Raw genomic sequence first — 18453 nt, forward strand, 5'->3', positions numbered from 1 at the left:
ACTTTAACTATTTGCACATCGTTACAACACTGTATATAGACATAAAATGACATTTGTAATATCTACCTCTCTTGCTTTGACAACATCAACATATGTTTCCCAAGCCAATAAAACCCCTTGAGAGAGAGAGAGAGAGAGAGAGAGAGAGAGAGAGAGAGAGAGAGAGAGAGAGAGAGAGAGAGAGAGAGAGAGAGAGAGAGAGAGAGAGAGAGAGAGAGAGAGAGAGAGAGAGAGAGAGAGAGAGAGAGACAGAGACAGAGACAGAGACAGAGACAGACAGACAGACAGACAGACAGACAGACAGACAGACAGACAGACAGACAGACAGACAGACAGACAGACAGACAGACAGACAGAGGTTCCTGTAGAAGACACTGTAGGACATGTATTATCTATGTCCTGTTCAATTATTAACTTAACGTACTGGAAATGACCTGCTGCAGATGAGATCTAACTAAGAGGCTAACACACACACACACAGACCTGCTACTGCTGATCCTAGGTCTGTAACACTGTGCCCTCTCTGTTCTCTAGGTGGCTGACCTACCTGTTACTGCTGATCCTAGATCTGGTTATATGCCTGGTGGCCTGTCTGGGGGTGGCAAAGCAGTCCCGGTGGCTACTCACCATGTAAGTAACTGGTACCCACTCTGCTCTGTGTCAGTAACTGGTACCCACTCTGCTCTGTGTAAGTAACTGGTACCCACTCTGCTATGTGTCAGTAACTGGTACCCACTCTGCTATGTGTCAGTAACTGGTACCCACTCTGCTCTGTGTAAGTAACTGGTACCCACTCTGCTATGTGTCAGTAACTGGTACCCACTCTGCTCTGTGTCAGTAACTGGTACCCACTCTGCTCTGTGTCAGTAACTGGTACCCACTCTGCTCTGTGTCAGTAACTGGTACCCACTCTGCTCTGTGTCAGTAACTGGTACCCACTCTGCTATGTGTCAGTAACTGGTACCCACTCTGCTATGTGTCAGTAACTGGTACCCACTCTGCTCTGTGTAAGTAACTGGTACCCACTCTGCTATGTGTCAGTAACTGGTACCCACTCTGCTCTGTGTCAGTAACTGGTACCCACTCTGCTCTGTGTCAGTAACTGGTACCCACTCTGCTCTGTGTCAGTAACTGGTACCCACTCTGCTATGTGTCAGTAACTGGTACCCACTCTGCTCTGTGTCAGTAACTGGTACCCACTCTGCTCAGTGTCAGTAACTGGTACCCACTCTGCTCTGTGTCAGTAACTGGTACCCACTCTGCTCTGTGTCAGTAACTGGTACCCACTCTGCTCTGTGTCAGTAACTGGTACCCACTCTGCTCTGTGTCAGTAACTGGTACCCACTCTGCTCTGTGTCAGTAACTGGTACCCACTCTGCTCTGTGTAAGTAACTGGTACCCACTCTGCTCAGTGTCAGTAACTGGTACTGAGCTGAGGTGACTATCAACCACGTACAGTAACGGTTACTGTAGAGCTGAGACGACTACCAACCACATACTGTAGAGTTGAGGTGACTACCAACCACATACAGTAACAGTTACTGTAGAGCTGAGATGACTACCAACCACATACAGTAACAGTTACTGTAGAGCTGAGACGACTACCAACCACATACAGTAACAGTTACTGTAGAGCTGAGATGACTACCAACCACATACAGTAACAGTTACTGTAGAGCTGAGACGACTACCAACCACATACAGTAACAGTTACTGTAGAGCTGAGACGACTACCAACCACATACAGTAACAGTTACTGTAGAGCTGAGACGACTACCAACCAACCACGTACAGTAACAGTTACTGTAGAGCTGAGACGACTACCAACCAACCACGTACAGTAACAGTTACTGTAGAGCTGAGGTGACTACCAACCACATACAGTAACAGTTACTGTAGAGCTGAGACGACTACCAACCACATACAGTAACAGTTACTGTAGAGCTGAGATGACTACCAACCAACCACATACAGTAACAGTTACTGTAGAGCTGAGACGACTACCAACCAACCACGTACAGTAACAGTTACTGTAGAGCTGAGACGACTACCAACCACATACAGTAACAGTTACTGTAGAGCTGAGGTGACTACCAACCACATACAGTAACAGTTACTGTAGAGCTGAGACGACTACCAACCACATACAGTAACAGTTACTGTAGAGCTGAGGTGACTACCAACCACATACAGTAAGTTACTGTAGAGCTGAGACGACTACCAACCACATACAGTAACAGTTACTGTAGAGCTGAGACGACTACCAACCACATACAGTAACAGTTACTGTAGAGCTGAGGTGACTACCAACCACATACAGTAACAGTTACTGTAGAGCTGAGGTGACTACCAACCACATACAGTAACAGTTACTGTAGAGCTGAGACGACTACCAACCACATACAGTAACAGTTACTGTAGAGCTGAGGTGACTACCAACCACATACAGTAACAGTTACTGTAGAGCTGAGATGACTACCAACCATATGCAGTAACAGTTACTGTAGAGCTGAGATGACTACCAACCACATACAGTAACAGTTACTGTAGAGCTGAGGTGACTACCAACCACATACAGTAACAGTTACTGTAGAGCTGAGGTGACTACCAACCATATGCAGTAACAGTTACTGTAGAGCTGAGATGACTACCAACCACGTACAGTAACAGTTACTGTAGAGCTGAGACGACTACCAACCAACCACGTACAGTAACAGTTACTGTAGAGCTGAGACGACTACCAACCACATACAGTAACAGTTACTGTAGAGCTGAGACGACTACCAACCACATACAGTAACATTTACTGTAGAGCTGAGATGACTACCAACCATATGCAGTAACAGTTACTGTAGAGCTGAGATGACTACCAACCACGTACAGTAACAGTTACTGTAGAGCTGAGGTGACTACCAACCACATACAGTAACAGTTACTGTAGAGCTGAGGTGACTACCAACCACATACAGTAAGTTACTGTAGAGCTGAGACGACTACCAACCACATACAGTAACAGTTACTGTAGAGCTGAGACGACTACCAACCACATACAGTAAGTTACTGTAGAGCTGAGACGACTACCAACCACATACAGTAACAGTTACTGTAGAGCTGAGGTGACTACCAACCACATACAGTAACAGTTACTGTAGAGCTGAGATGACTACCAACCACGTACAGTAACAGTTACTGTAGAGCTGAGACGACTACCAACCACATACAGTAACAGTTACTGTAGAGCTGAGGTGACTACCAACCACATACAGTAACAGTTACTGTAGAGCTGAGACGACTACCAACCACATACAGTAACAGTTACTGTAGAGCTGAGGTGACTACCAACCACATACAGTAAGTTACTGTAGAGCTGAGACGACTACCAACCACATACAGTAACAGTTACCGTAGAGCTGAGACGACTACCAACCACATACAGTAACAGTTACTGTAGAGCTGAGATGACTACCAACCACATACAGTAAGTTACCGTAGAGCTGAGACGACTACCAACCACATACAGTAACAGTTACTGTAGAGCTGAGGTGACTACCAACCACATACAGTAACAGTTACTGTAGAGCTGAGATGACTACCAACCACGTACAGTAACAGTTACTGTAGAGCTGAGACGACTACCAACCACATACAGTAACAGTTACTGTAGAGCTGAGGTGACTACCAACCACATACAGTAACAGTTACTGTAGAGCTGAGACGACTACCAACCACATACAGTAACAGTTACTGTAGAGCTGAGGTGACTACCAACCACATACAGTAAGTTACTGTAGAGCTGAGACGACTACCAACCACATACAGTAACAGTTACCGTAGAGCTGAGACGACTACCAACCACATACAGTAACAGTTACTGTAGAGCTGAGGTGACTACCAACCACATACAGTAACAGTTACTGTAGAGCTGAGGTGACTACCAACCACATACAGTAACAGTTACTGTAGAGCTGAGACGACTACCAACCACATACAGTAACAGTTACTGTAGAGCTGAGGTGACTACCAACCACATACAGTAACAGTTACTGTAGAGCTGAGGTGACTACCAACCACATACAGTAAGTTACTGTAGAGCTGAGACGACTACCAACCACATACAGTAACAGTTACTGTAGAGCTGAGGTGACTACCAACCACATACAGTAACAGTTACTGTAGAGCTGAGACGACTACCAACCACATACAGTAACAGTTACTGTAGAGCTGAGGTGACTACCAACCACATACAGTAACAGTTACTGTAGAGCTGAGACGACTACCAACCACATACAGTAACAGTTACTGTAGAGCTGAGGTGACTACCAACCACATACAGTAACAGTTACTGTAGAGCTGAGGTGACTACCAACCACATACAGTAACAGTTACTGTAGAGCTGAGACGACTACCAACCACATACAGTAACAGTTACTGTAGAGCTGAGACGACTACCAACCACATACAGTAACAGTTACTGTAGAGCTGAGGTGACTACCAACCACATACAGTAACAGTTACTGTAGAGCTGAGATGACTACCAACCACATACAGTAAGTTACCGTAGAGCTGAGGTGACTACCAACCACATACAGTAACAGTTACTGTAGAGCTGAGATGACTACCAACCACATACAGTAACAGTTACTGTAGAGCTGAGGTGACTACCAACCACATACAGTAACAGTTACTGTAGAGCTGAGGTGACTACCAACCACATACAGTAACAGTTACTGTAGAGCTGAGGTGACTACCAACCACATACAGTAACAGTTACTGTAGAGCTGAGACGACTACCAACCACATACAGTAAGTTACCGTAGAGCTGAGACGACTACCAACCACATACAGTAAGTTACCGTAGAGGTGGTTTCTTACCCCCTCTGGACAATGGACACAAAAGCCCAGTTATATGGACTTGACACAAAACTTGACAAGAAAACACCTAACTATTCAATATCTGTGTCCAGCAGTGCAGTTAAAACAAGTCAACAACATCCCAGTAATTCTCCTCATATCTCTTTCCCCTTTAATATCTCTCTGTATCTGACTGTATCAGTGTTGTTGAACGATTCTGCTGAAGACTTCTTGTCTTCTCTCTGATGGTGTCCACTAATGTCTATCGACCTGCTCTCCACTATGTGTACTACCATGCCCTTAATGCCCTTAACTCATTACTGTGAGCTTTCAACCACTTTACTGCTGCTGTAAGACTACCAGAGAGATAGGAGCTGAAACCATCCCCAGCCTTTTTACTACCATCTAGGAGCCCTTTTCTTTCTCACTCTATTTATCTTTCTCCTCCTGTCTTCTCTCTCTCTCTCTCTCTCTCTCTCTCTCTCTCTCTCTCTCTCTCTCTGTCTCTCTGTCTCTCTGTCTCTCTCTGTCTCTCTCTCTGTCTCTCTCTCTGTCTCTCTGTCTCTGTGTCTCTCTGTCTCTGTGTCTCTCTGTCTCTCTCTCTCTGTCTCTCTCTCTGTCTCTCTCTCTGTCTCTCTCTCTGTCTCTGTGTGTGTGTTTCAGGATCATGGTGTTTGGGGTGATATCTCTGGTCCTGAGCTGGGGAACACTTGGAGCAGGCACTGCTACTGCTGTGGTGAGTGTCTGTTCTGTCCCGTCATCACCAAACATGCTCGAATTAAAAAACGGATTCAAGTGATCTCATTCTTATGTCTTTTGTGACGTCATGGTCAGGTTGCAAAATTATAGTTTTTTTGAAAGTCTTTCACTGGTTATAATCTGATTATCTGGCCAGATAACAACCAAACTATGACCTGTCCTACACATACACTATCTATACAAAAGTATGTGGACACCCTTTCAAATGAGTGTATTCAGGTAGTTCAGCCACACCCATTGCTGACAGGTGTATAAAATCGAGCATACATCCATACATACGCCATATACAAACATTGGCAGTAGAATGGATTTAATGAAGAGCTCAGTGACTTTCAATGTGGCACCGTCATAGAATGATACCTTTCCTCCAAGTCAGTTCATTAAATGTCTGCCCTGCTAGCACTGCCCTGGTCAACTGTAAGTGCTGTTATTGTGAAGTGGAAACGCGTGGAGCAACAACGGCTCAGGCACAAAGTGGTAGGCCACACAAGCTGGAAGAACTTGACTGGCCTGCACAGAGCCTGACCTCAACCCCATTGAACACCTTTGGGATGAATTGGAACGCTGACTGCGAGCCAGGCCCAATCACCTAACATCAGCGCCCAGCCTCACTAATGCTTTTGTGTCTGAATGGAAGCAAATCCCCACAGCAATGTTCCAACAGTGGAAAATCTTTCCAGAAGAGTGGAAGATGTTATAGCAGCAAAGGGGGGACCAACTCCATATTAATGTTCATGATTTTGGAATGAGATGTTTGACGAGCAGGTGTCCACATACTGGTCATGTAGTGTATGTGTGTCTACAGAATGTCTAGTCTTAGTGGGGTTAATGGGGCAGACATTGTTAATAACAGGGCCATTCAGGATCCCTCTCCCCCCTCCCTCCATCCCAGAGAGGAGCCAGCATGGTGGGACTAGGATTATCCAGAGGCTGGGCAGCTGTGCTTCTGACGCAGGCTGGAGGGAGAGGGAGGAGAGAGGAGGAGGGATTGAGTGACATGAGGAAATCATGAGTCTACATTTATTTGACCAGAAAATACACTGCAACAATATCACAACAACAGTCAGAATTACAGTAATGCATGCAATGTTGACATCACTGACCAGTTTATCCACAACCAGCCAGCTACAGAAACCATTGTGTCTGTGTTATTATGACACGACCTCTGACCTAGAATAATGACACGACCTCTGACCTAGAATAATGACATGACCTCTGACCTAGAATAATGACACGACCTTCTGACCTAGAATAATGACACGACCTCTGACCTAGAATAATGACACGACCTCTGACCTAGAATAATGACACGACCTCTGACCTAGAGTAATGACACGACCTCTGACCTAGAATAATGACACGACCTCTGACCTAGAATAACATGATGCCACAGTAAGCATGCCACACTTCTCCAGCTGGTAATTGCAGAGTCAGTATCTGTTGGGGGTCAGGATATACAGTAGTCTGCGTCCCAACTGGCATCCTATTCCCTACATAGTGCCCTTGTAGATAATGGAGCACCATTTGGGAGCCAGACACAGATACTGCGATGTGGTCTATGGAGATCAGGGTCGAGGTCAATCCCTAGCAGTAAGACACAGATACTGTGATGTGGTCTATGGAGATCAGGGTAGAGGTCAATCCCTAGCAGTAAGACACAGATACTGTGATGTGGTCTATGGAGATCAGGGTAGAGGTCAATCCCTAGTAGTAAAACACAGATACTGTGATGTGGTCTATGGAGATCAGGGACGAGGTCAATCCCTAGTAGTAAAACACAGATACTGTGATGTGGTCTATGGAGATCAGGGTAGAGGTTAATCCCTAGCAGTAAGACACATATACTGTGATGTGGTCTATGGAGATCAGGGACGAGGTCAATCCCTAGTAGTAAAACACAGATACTGTGATGTGGTCTATGGAGATCAGGGACGAGGTCAATCCCTAGCAGTAAGACACAGATACTGTGATGTGGTCTATGGAGATCAGGGTAGAGGTCAAGCCCTAGCAGTAAGACACATATACTGTGATGTGGTCTATGGAGATCAGGGTAGAGGTCAATCCCTAGCAGTAAGACACAGATACTGTGATGTGGTCTATGGAGATCAGGGTAGAGGTCAATCCCTAGCAGTAAGACACAGATACTGTGATGTGGTCTATGGAGATCAGGGTAGAGGTCAATCCCTAGCAGTAAGACACAGATACTGTGATGTGGTCTATGGAGATCAGGGTAGAGGTCAATCCCTAGCAGTAAGACACAGATACTGTGATGTGGTCTATGGAGATCAGGGTAGAGGTCAAGCCCTAGCAGTAAGACACATATACTGTGATGTGGTCTATGGAGATCAGGGTAGAGGTCAATCCCTAGCAGTAAGACACAGATACTGTGATGCAGTTTTTTTCCCTGCGTTCCTCATTCTCCTCTTCCGTTGATTTCTCCTCCTCAACCCAGATCATTGTTCCTCCTCCTCCTCAACCCAGATCATTGTTCCTCCTCCTCCTCAACCCAGATCATTTTTCCTCCTCTTCCTCAACCCAGATCATTGTTCCTCCTCCTCCTCAACCCAGATCATTGTTCCTCCTCCTCCTCAACCCAGATCATTGTTCCTCCTCCTCCTCAACCCAGATCATTGTTCCTCCTCCTCCTCAACCCAGATCATTGTTCCTCCTCCTCTTCAACCCAGATCATTGTTCCTCCTCCTCCTCAACCCAGATCATTGTTTCTCCTCCTCCTCAACCCAGATCATTGTTCCTCCTCCTCAACTCCTCCTCTCCCAACAATAAGAGAGGGTGAGAAATATTTGGTCATAGAAATATAATGCCAATAGATCATGACTATATAGATTACCTCTAAACTTCTAGACATGTCATTGTATTTCTATGTGTATGGCCCTCTCTAGGAGTGACAGTCTGAATACTGGGGATTTTTGGCCTGCCAGTAATTGCTTATGCATGCACATCAACAGGCTCTCTCCCTACACACACAAACACGCACACACACGCATGCACAGTCCTTGCTATCTGGGGTCCTTAGGGCATCTAACTCTGAGGTCACCCCATTAAAGTTGAAATGTGAAATGGTTAAGGTAAGGTTTAAGGTTAGGGTTTAGGGTTGGGATGTCCCAAGGACCCCGGATAGCACTAACCACACACACACACACACACACACACACACACACACACACACACACACACACACACACACACACACACACACACACACACACACACACACACACACACACACAGACTGTATGCCAGGGTTGGTTCTGCTACGTTCAGCACAGGTTAAAGAGGCGTGTAGACTGTTGTAACTAACAGCCCTCTTGTGTGATCTATAGTTGATTTACTTGGACAGGATGTTATTTTCTGTCACGGCCTCCATCGACTGTCTAATAAAACAGTAACTTCTGAATGTATAGTGTCCTGTTACCTGCAGGGCACCAGTAACTTCTGACTGTATAGTGTCCTGTTTCCCCTGCAGGGCACCAGTAACTTCTGACTGTATAGTGTCCTGTTTCCCCAGCAGGGCACCAGTAACTTCTGACTGTATAGTGTCTTGTTTCCCCAGCAGGGCACCAGTAACTTCTGACTGTATAGTGTCCTGTTTCCCCTGCAGGGCACCAGTAACTTCTGACTGTATAGTGTCCTGTTTCCCCTGCAGGGCACCAGTAACTTCTGACTGTATAGTGTCCTGTTTCCCCTGCAGGGCACCAGTAACTTCTAACTGTATAGTGTCCTGTTTCCCCTGCAGGGCACCAGTAACTTCTGACTGTATAGTGTCCTGTTTCCCCTGCAGGGCACCAGTAACTTCTAACTGTATAGGGTCCTGTTTCCCTGCAGGGCACCAGTAACTTCTGACTGTATAGTGTCCTGTTTCCCCTGCAGGGCACCAGTGACTTCTGACGGTATATTATCTTGTTTCCCCTGCAGGGCACCAATGACTTCTGACAGTATATTATCTTGTTTTCCCTTCAGGGCACCAGTGACTTCTGTGTGTCTCCAGACAAGTTCATAGCAAACAGGACCAAGGAGTTCCTCAGTGCAGGTGAGGTACCTTCCTGTTCAAGTTCAAGTTTTACTAATAGCAGTGATTTATGCAAGTTATCTTCACAGTCCACACTGGTCAGATAGAATCACTGGCCAGATAGAACCACTGGCCAGATAGAACCACTGGGCAGATAGAACCACTGGGCAGATAGAACCACTGGGCAGATAGAACCACTGGGCAGATAGAACCACTGGGCAGATAGAACCACTGGGCAGATAGAATCACTGGGCAGATAGAATCACTGGCCAGATAGAACCACTGGGCAGATAGAACCACTGGGCAGATAGAACCACTGGGCAGATAGAACCACTGGGCAGATTGAACCACTGGTCAGATTGAACCACTGGTCAGATAGAATCACTGGTCAGATAGAATCACTGGTCAGATAGAACCACTGGCCAGATAGAATCACTGTTTCAGAACAAATCCTACATGTTAAGATGTGTTTATGTTGTCTTTTCTTTCTAAAACGAATGAACATAATTAGTACAGTGTGTGTTTGGGTTCATCTTCATTGGGATGAGCTTTGGTTGTTTGACTCTCTCTCTCTCTATCTTCTCCCGCTCTCTCTCTTGCGCTCTCCTCTCCCCCTCTCTCCCCATCCCCCCCCCCCCCCCCCCCCTTCCTCCCTCTCTCTCTCCTCTCTCTCTCCCTCTCTCCTCTCCTGCTCTCTCACTTGCGCTCTCCTCTCCCCCTCTCTCCCCCTGCCCCCCCTTCCTCCCTCTCTCTCCTCTCTGTCTCTCCCTCTCTCCTCTCCCGCTCTCTCTCATGCTCCAATCTCCCTCCCCCTCTCTCTCCCTGTCCCTTTCTCTTCCTGTCCCTCTCTCATTCTCTCATGGTCTCTCTCTCCCTCCCCCCCCTCTCTCTCTCTCTCCCTCTCTCTCTATCCCCCCCCCCTCTCTATGTCTCTCTCCCTGTCACTCCCTCTCTCGCCTCTCTCTCTCCACTTCCGTCCATCTCTCGCTCTCTTTGTCTCCCCCTCTCTCTCTCCCACCCTCTCTCTCCTCTCACACTCTCCCCCCTCTCGCTCTCTCTTGCTCTCTCTCCCCCCTCTCTCTCCTCTCTCTCTCCTCCTAACAGAAGTGACACACTACTACCTGTATTGCAGTCAGAGTCTACCCAACCCTTTCCAACAGGTACTGAAATCACCTTCTAACACACACACAAACACAGACACACACATTAATAATATTTTACTTTTAAAAGTAGTTTACCTTCATTAGTTTGATTAGTTCAGAAGCAGATGTTAATGAAAACGTTTTTGAGCTTCTGGGGATAAAAACAAGCAGCACTACTAATTTAATGACTTCAAGACCACAACAAAAATACACTTTGATCCAAGTCCATGTTATCAGTGGGGTTTGGAGATAATTAGTGGGGTGTAGACATAGACAGTGTGTATAGTCTGCCTCAAGGACTACACAGTCCACACACACACACACACACACACACACACACACACACACACACACACACACACACACACACACACACACACACACACACACACACACACACACACAGAACGCACGCACACACACACGCACACACACAGAACGCACGCACACAGAACGCACGTACACACACAGAACGCATGCACACACACACACACACACACACACAGCAGTATCCATTTAAAGCTTTGTGTTATGCCTTGTTAAGTAGACACAGATAATGTGCCCTCTTATGGCTGAGCCAATGGAAATATTGTCTGTTGTTTGTGCTAGGGATCAGAGAGGGATCAGAGAGGGGAGGGTGTTTTGGGGTGTGTGGGGTAATCTGGATAATATGGGGCCCTCCATCTGAAATGAACGTGTCCTCCATTAAGCGTCCATAATGACACACTTTATGACATATTTTCACTCGTGTTTCTACACAGCTTTGACTCTACAATTATTTTTTGTGTGTGTGTGTGAATGTGTGTGCATGTCGTTTGTGCGTGTTTTCCTGCATGTGTGTGTGTCTTTTCTTACGTGTGTGTGTGTGTGTGTGTGTGTGTGTGTGTGTGTGTGTGTGTGTGTGTGTGCATCAGTCTCTGACTATCTTCCAGAGGTCTCTGACCACCATGCAGATCCAGATACAAGGACTACTACAGTTCTCTGTACCTGTCTTCCCTACTGCTGAGGTGAGTGACTGGGACAGATACAAGGACTACTGCAGTTCTCTGTACCTGTCGTCCCTACTGCTGAGGTGAGTGACTGGGACAGATACAAGGACTACTGCAGTTGTCTGTACCTGTCTTCCCTACTGCTGAGGTGAGTGACTGGGACAGATACAAGGACTACTGCAGTTGTCTGTACCTGTCCTCCCTACTGCTGAGGTGAGTGACTGGGACAGATACAAGGACTACTGCAGTTGTCTGTACCTGTCTTCCCTACTGCTGAGGTGAGTGACTGGGACAGATACAAGGACTACTGCAGTTGTCTGTACCTGTCTTCCCTACTGCTGAGGTGAGTGACTGGGACAGATACAAGGACTACTGCAGTTCTCTGTACCTGCCTTCCCTACTGCTGAGGTGAGTGACTGGGACAGATACAAGGACTACTGCAGTTGTCTGTACCTGTCTTCCCTACTGCTGAGGTGAGTGACTGGGACAGATACAAGGACTACTGCAGTTGTCTGTACCTGTCCTCCCTACTGCTGAGGTGAGTGACTGGGATAGATACAAGGACTACTACAGTTGTCTGTACCTGTCTTCCCTACTGCTGAGGTGAGTGACTGGGACAGATACAAGGACTACTACAGTTGTCTGTACCTGCCTTCCCTACTGCTGAGGTGAGTGACTGGGACAGATACAAGGACTACTGCAGTTCTCTGTACCTGTCCTCCCTACTGCTGAGGTGAGTGACTGGGACAGATACAAGGACTACTGCAGTTCTCTGTACCTGTCCTCCCTACTGCTGAGGTGAGTGACTGGGACAGATACAAGGACTACTGCAGTTGTCTGTACCTGCCTTCCCTACTGCTGAGGTGAGTGACTGGGACAGATACAAGGACTACTGCAGTTGTCTGTACCTGTCTTCCCTACTGCTGAGGTGAGTGACTGGGACAGATACAAGGACTACTGCAGTTGTCTGTACCTGTCCTCCCTACTGCTGAGGTGAGTGACTGGGACAGATACAAGGACTACTGCAGTTCTCTGTACCTGTCCTCCCTACTGCTGAGGTGAGTGACTGGGACAGATACAAGGACTACTGCAGTTCTCTGTACCTGTCTTCCCTACTGCTGAGGTGAGTGACTGGGACAGATACAAGGACTACTGCAGTTCTCTGTACCTGTCTTCCCTACTGCTGAGGTGAGTGACTGGGACAGATACAAGGACTACTGCAGTTGTCTGTACCTGTCCTCCCTACTGCTGAGGTGAGTGACTGGGATAGATACAAGGACTACTGCAGTTGTCTGTACCTGTCCTCCCTACTGCTGAGGTGAGTGACTGGGACAGATACAAGGACTACTGCAGTTGTCTGTACCTGTCCTCCCTACTGCTGAGGTGAGTGACTGGGATAGATACAAGGACTACTGCAGTTGTCTGTACCTGTCCTCCCTACTGCTGAGGTGAGTGACTGGGATAGATACAAGGACTACTACAGTTGTCTGTACCTGTCCTCCCTACTGCTGAGGTGAGTGACTGGGATAGATACAAGGACTACTGCAGTTGTCTGTACCTGTCCTCCCTACTGCTGAGGTGAGTGACTGGGATAGATACAAGGACTACTACAGTTGTCTGTACCTGTCCTCCCTACTGCTGAGGTGAGTGACTGGGATAGATACAAGGACTACTGCAGTTGTCTGTACCTGTCCTCCCTACTGCTGAGGTGAGTGACTGGGATAGATACAAGGACTACTACAGTTGTCTGTACCTGTCCTCCCTACTGCTGAGGTGAGTGACTGGGATAGATACAAGGACTACTACAGTTGTCTGTACCTGTCCTCCCTACTGCTGAGGTGAGTGACTGGGACAGATACAAGGACTACTGCAGTTCTCTGTACCTGTCGTCCCTACTGCTGAGGTGAGTGACTGGGACAGATACAAGGACTACTGCAGTTGTCTGTACCTGTCTTCCCTACTGCTGAGGTGGGTGACTGGGACAGATACAAGGACTACTGCAGTTGGTCTGTACCTGTCTTCCCTACTGCTGAGGTGAGTGACTGGGACAGATACAAGGACTACTGCAGTTGTCTGTACCTGTCCTCCCTACTGCTGAGGTGGGTGACTGGGACAGATACAAGGACTACTACAGTTCTCTGTACCTGTCTTCCCTACTGCTGAGGTGAGTGACTGGGACAGATACAAGGACTACTGCAGTTGTCTGTACCTGTCTTCCCTACTGCTGAGGTGAGTGACTGGGACAGATACAAGGACTACTGCAGTTGTCTGTACCTGCCCTCCCTACTGCTGAGGTGGGTGACTGGGATAGATACAAGGACTACTGCAGTTGTCTGTACCTGTCTTCCCTACTGCTGAGGTGAGTGACTGGGACAGATACAAGGACTACTGCAGTTGTCTGTACCTGTCTTCCCTACTGCTGAGGTGAGTGACTGGGACAGATACAAGGACTACTGCAGTTCTCTGTACCTGTCGTCCCTACTGCTGAGGTGAGTGACTGGGACAGATACAAGGACTACTGCAGTTGTCTGTACCTGTCTTCCCTACTGCTGAGGTGGGTGACTGGGACAGATACAAGGACTACTACAGTTGTCTGTACCTGCCTTCCCTACTGCTGAGGTGAGTGACTGGGACAGATACAAGGACTACTGCAGTTCTCTGTACCTGTCTTCCCTACTGCTGAGGTGGGTGACTGGGACAGATACAAGGACTACTGCAGTTGTCTGTACCTGTCTTCCCTACTGCTGAGGTGGGTGGATGGAGCAGCCGTCAACATAGAAATAGCATTATATTTATTATATTCACTACATATATCTCTATGGAGTTCAACATCTGGTGCTCATGGTGACAATGTTCTCTTCTCAACATGTACGGGCAGAGCGTTAAAACGCTGTTAAAGCCCTCATGGAGATGAATGGTCAAATCCTGCATGTCTGTTTAACATGTTAGGGTTAATTAGTGCTCTGTGCCACTGTGTATAGAAGAGTGAAATGTTATCCTTAGACTAGTGGAGCTAGGAGGACACATGGAGTTACAGGAGGATACATGGAGTTACAGGAAGACACATAGTGTTACAGGAGGACACATAGTGTTACAGGAGGATACATAGTGTTACAGGAGGACACATAGTGTTACAGGAGGACACATGGAGTTACAGGAGGATACATGGAGTTACAGGAAGACACATAGTGTTACAGGAGGACACATAGTGTTACAGGAGGATACATAGTGTTACAGGAGGATACATAGTGTTACAGGAGGACGCATAGTGTTACAGGAGGACACATAGTGTTACAGGAGGACACATAGTGTTACAGGAGGACACATAGTGTTACAGGAAGACACATAGTGTTACAGGAAGACACATAGTGTTACAGGAGGACACATGGAGTTACAGGAGGACACATAGTGTTACAGGAGGACGCATAGTGTTACAGGAGGACACATAGTGTTACAGGAGGACACATAGTGTTACAGGAGGACACATAGTGTTACAGGAGGACATATAGTGTTACAGGAGGATACATAGTGTTACAGGAGGATACATAGTGTTACAGGAGGATACATAGTGTTACAGGAAGACACATAGTGTTACAGGAGGACCCATAGTGTTACAGGAGGATACATAGTGTTACAGGAAGACACATAGTGTTACAGGAGGACTCATAGTGTTACAGGAGGATACATAGTGTTACAGGAGGATAAATAGTGTTACAGGAAGACACATAGTGTTACAGGAGGACACATATTGTTACAGGGGGATACATAGTGTTACAGGAGGACCCATAGTGTTACAGGAGGACACATAGTGTTACAGGGGGACACATGGAGTTACAGGAGGATACATAGTGTTACAGGAGGATACATAGTGTTACAGGAGGATACATAGTGTTACAGGAAGACACATCGTGTTACAGGAGGACCCATAGTGTTACAGGAGGATACATAGTGTTACAGGAGGATACATAGTGTTACAGGAAGACACATAGTGTTACAGGAGGACCCATAGTGTTACAGGAGGATACATAGTGTTACAGGAAGACACATAGTGTTACAGGAGGACCCATAGTGTTACAGGAGGACCCATAGTGTTACAGGAGGACACATAGTGTTACAGGAGGACACATAGTGTTACAGGAGGACACGTAGTGTTACAGGAGGATACATAGTGTTATAGGAGAACCCATAGTGTTACAGGAGGATACATAGTGAGTTTTTCCTCACACTATCTTCATACCTTGTCTACAGAGAGACCTTCTGGGCATCCAGCGCCTGCTGAACTCTACAGAGTTCAACCTGAACCAGTTAACAGCCCTGCTAGACTGCAGGGGGCTCCATAAGGTGAGATGATTACCCTGACACGAGAGCACGTCATGGTTACAGTCTGAATGCGTCTGTAGAATGAGAACATACCCAGAGACACTTGAATGAAAAGACAAAAGGTTCTTTGAAATCCCCCCAAAACTATTATCTCACAACACTCCACTTTGTGACTATACCAAAAATAGAAAAGGAGTTCGAATCTTAACAGTAATGGTAACAGTGATGGTAACAGTGAGGGTAACAGTGAGGGTAACAGTGAGGGTAACTGTGAGGGTAACAGTGAGGGTAACTGTGAGGGTAACAGTGAGGGTAACAGTGAGGGTAACAGTGAGGGTAACAGTGAGGATAACAGTGAGGATAACAGTGAGGATAACAGTGAGGATAACAGTGAGGATAACAGTGATGATAACAGTGAGGATAACAGTGAGGATAACAGTGAGGATAACAGTGAGGATAACAGTGATGATAACAGTGAGGGTAACAGTGAGGGTAACAGTGAGGATAACAGTGAGGATAACAGTGAGGATAACAGTGAGGATAACAGTGAGGATAACAGTGATGATAACAGTGAGGGTATGTTGTGTTGTAGAACTACCTGGATGGTCTGATGGGGGTGTGTTATGACGGGGTGGAGGGTCTCCTCTACCTCTGCCTCTTCTCTCTGCTGTCGGTCAGTGCCTTCTGTGTCATGCTGTGTGCCATCCCCCGGGCATGGACCCTCATCACCAGCAGGTAGGCACTGGTAACACTGTATCTGGTCTATGTGTGTTCAACCTACCTGTAACCACATCCACAACCCCAACCTTGACCTTTACACCTAAGCCTAACCAAATAAGGACTGGGAGATTCACGGCCTAAAAGATGTTTGCTATAGTGGTTCTTTTGTGTTTATTGGTTTCAATGAACAATGTTGATGTTAGACCACAGGAGGCTGCTGAGGGGAGGACGGCTCATAATAATGGCCGGAACGGAGCAAATGGAATGGCATCAAACACCTGGAAACCATGGAAACCATGTGTTTGATGTATTTCATACCATTCCACCGACTCCGCTCCAGCCATTATTATGAGCCTGTCCTCCCCAATTAAGGTGTCACCAACCTACTGTGTGCTAGAGGGCCTGGATGTTGATGCTAGAGGTCCTGGATGTTGATGCTAGAGGGCCTGGATGTTGATGCTAGAGGGCCTGGATGTTGATGCTAGAGGGCCTGGATGTTGATGCTAGAGGGCCTGGATGTTGATGCTAGAGGGCCTGGATATTGATGCTAGAGGGCCTGGATGTTGATGCTAGAGGGCCTGGATGTTGATGCTAGAGGGCCTGGATGTTGATGCTAGAGGGCCTGGATGTTGATGCTAGAGGGCCTGGATGTTGATGCTAGAGGGTCTGGATGTTGATGCTAGAGGGTCTGGATGTTGATGCTAGAGGGCCTGGATGTTGATGCTAGAGGGCCTGGATGTTGCTTTGGGCACCATTGTGCCCTTCCTTGAAATGAAACTAACAGAAAGCCTGGCTCTGACTGACTGTGTTCTCCCCTGTGGTGATCTCAGGGACAGGGACTATGACGATATCGATGAGGAGGATCCGTTTAACCCCCAGGCCCGTCATATGGCCTTCAACCCCAGTAGAGCCAGCCATGTACACAGCTTCTGTAGCTTCAGCAGCAGTCTGGACAGCCAGGCCAGTCCACACCCTCCACCACAGACTGCCGCCATCCTCCCCACCTCAGAGTACATGTAAGTAGAGAGAGGAGGTGCGGTAGGGTGTCTGTGTTGGCCTGTGTGTCCCTGTCCGTGTGCGTGTCCCTATCCCTGTCCGTATCTGTGTCCATGTGTGTGTGTCTGGAATAAGCAGCACTGTGTTTGTTTTATCAGATAAGTTGACTCTCTCTCTCTCTCTCTCTCTCTCTGTTTCTCTCTCACTCTCTCTCTCTCTGTCTGTTTCTCTCGCTCTCTCACTCCCTCTCTCACTCTCTCTCTCTGTCTCTCTTTCTCTCTCTTTCTGCACCCCCCCTCACTCACTCTCTCTGTCTCTCTCTCTCTATCTCTCCCCCCATGTCTCTCTCCTATAGGAATCAGTCCATGCTGTTTGGAGGGAACCCTCGTTATGAGAACGTTCCTCTGATCGGGAGGGGATCCCCGCCACCCTCGGTACGTTGGCCAGGTCTCTCGTTCTGGAGGTCCCTCGTGTGATGATGTCACTGACATTAACAGTGCTCCGTTCTACTGAAGGACCACAGACAACACTCATGTAGAGTTACTGTGTGTAGAGCCAGAGGCCAGACAGGTCCCTTGTTAGATAATGGCATCAACACTAACACATATTGTACTGAAGGACCACAGACATTCTCCAAGACACCCTGCTG

At 47.2% G+C, this 18453-nt stretch overlaps 1 protein-coding gene across 1 annotated transcript in view; it reads left to right on the top strand.

Annotated features, from left to right (window-relative positions):
- Nucleotides 1–18453, top strand: part of ttyh2l (tweety homolog 2, like) — a 109778-nt gene that overhangs the window by 83192 nt on the left and 8133 nt on the right. The window contains exons 5-13 of the mRNA XM_038988250.1: nucleotides 535–630; nucleotides 5515–5587; nucleotides 9589–9658; nucleotides 10742–10797; nucleotides 11694–11786; nucleotides 16017–16109; nucleotides 16681–16823; nucleotides 17639–17824; nucleotides 18160–18238. Coding sequence (XP_038844178.1) covers nucleotides 535–630; nucleotides 5515–5587; nucleotides 9589–9658; nucleotides 10742–10797; nucleotides 11694–11786; nucleotides 16017–16109; nucleotides 16681–16823; nucleotides 17639–17824; nucleotides 18160–18238 — 889 coding nt within the window. The remainder of the gene's footprint in view (nucleotides 1–534; nucleotides 631–5514; nucleotides 5588–9588; nucleotides 9659–10741; nucleotides 10798–11693; nucleotides 11787–16016; nucleotides 16110–16680; nucleotides 16824–17638; nucleotides 17825–18159; nucleotides 18239–18453) is intronic.

The sequence above is a fragment of the Salvelinus namaycush genome, chromosome 3 (assembly GCF_016432855.1).
Source record: "Salvelinus namaycush isolate Seneca chromosome 3, SaNama_1.0, whole genome shotgun sequence".
NCBI classification, from domain to species: Eukaryota; Metazoa; Chordata; class Actinopteri; order Salmoniformes; family Salmonidae; genus Salvelinus; species Salvelinus namaycush.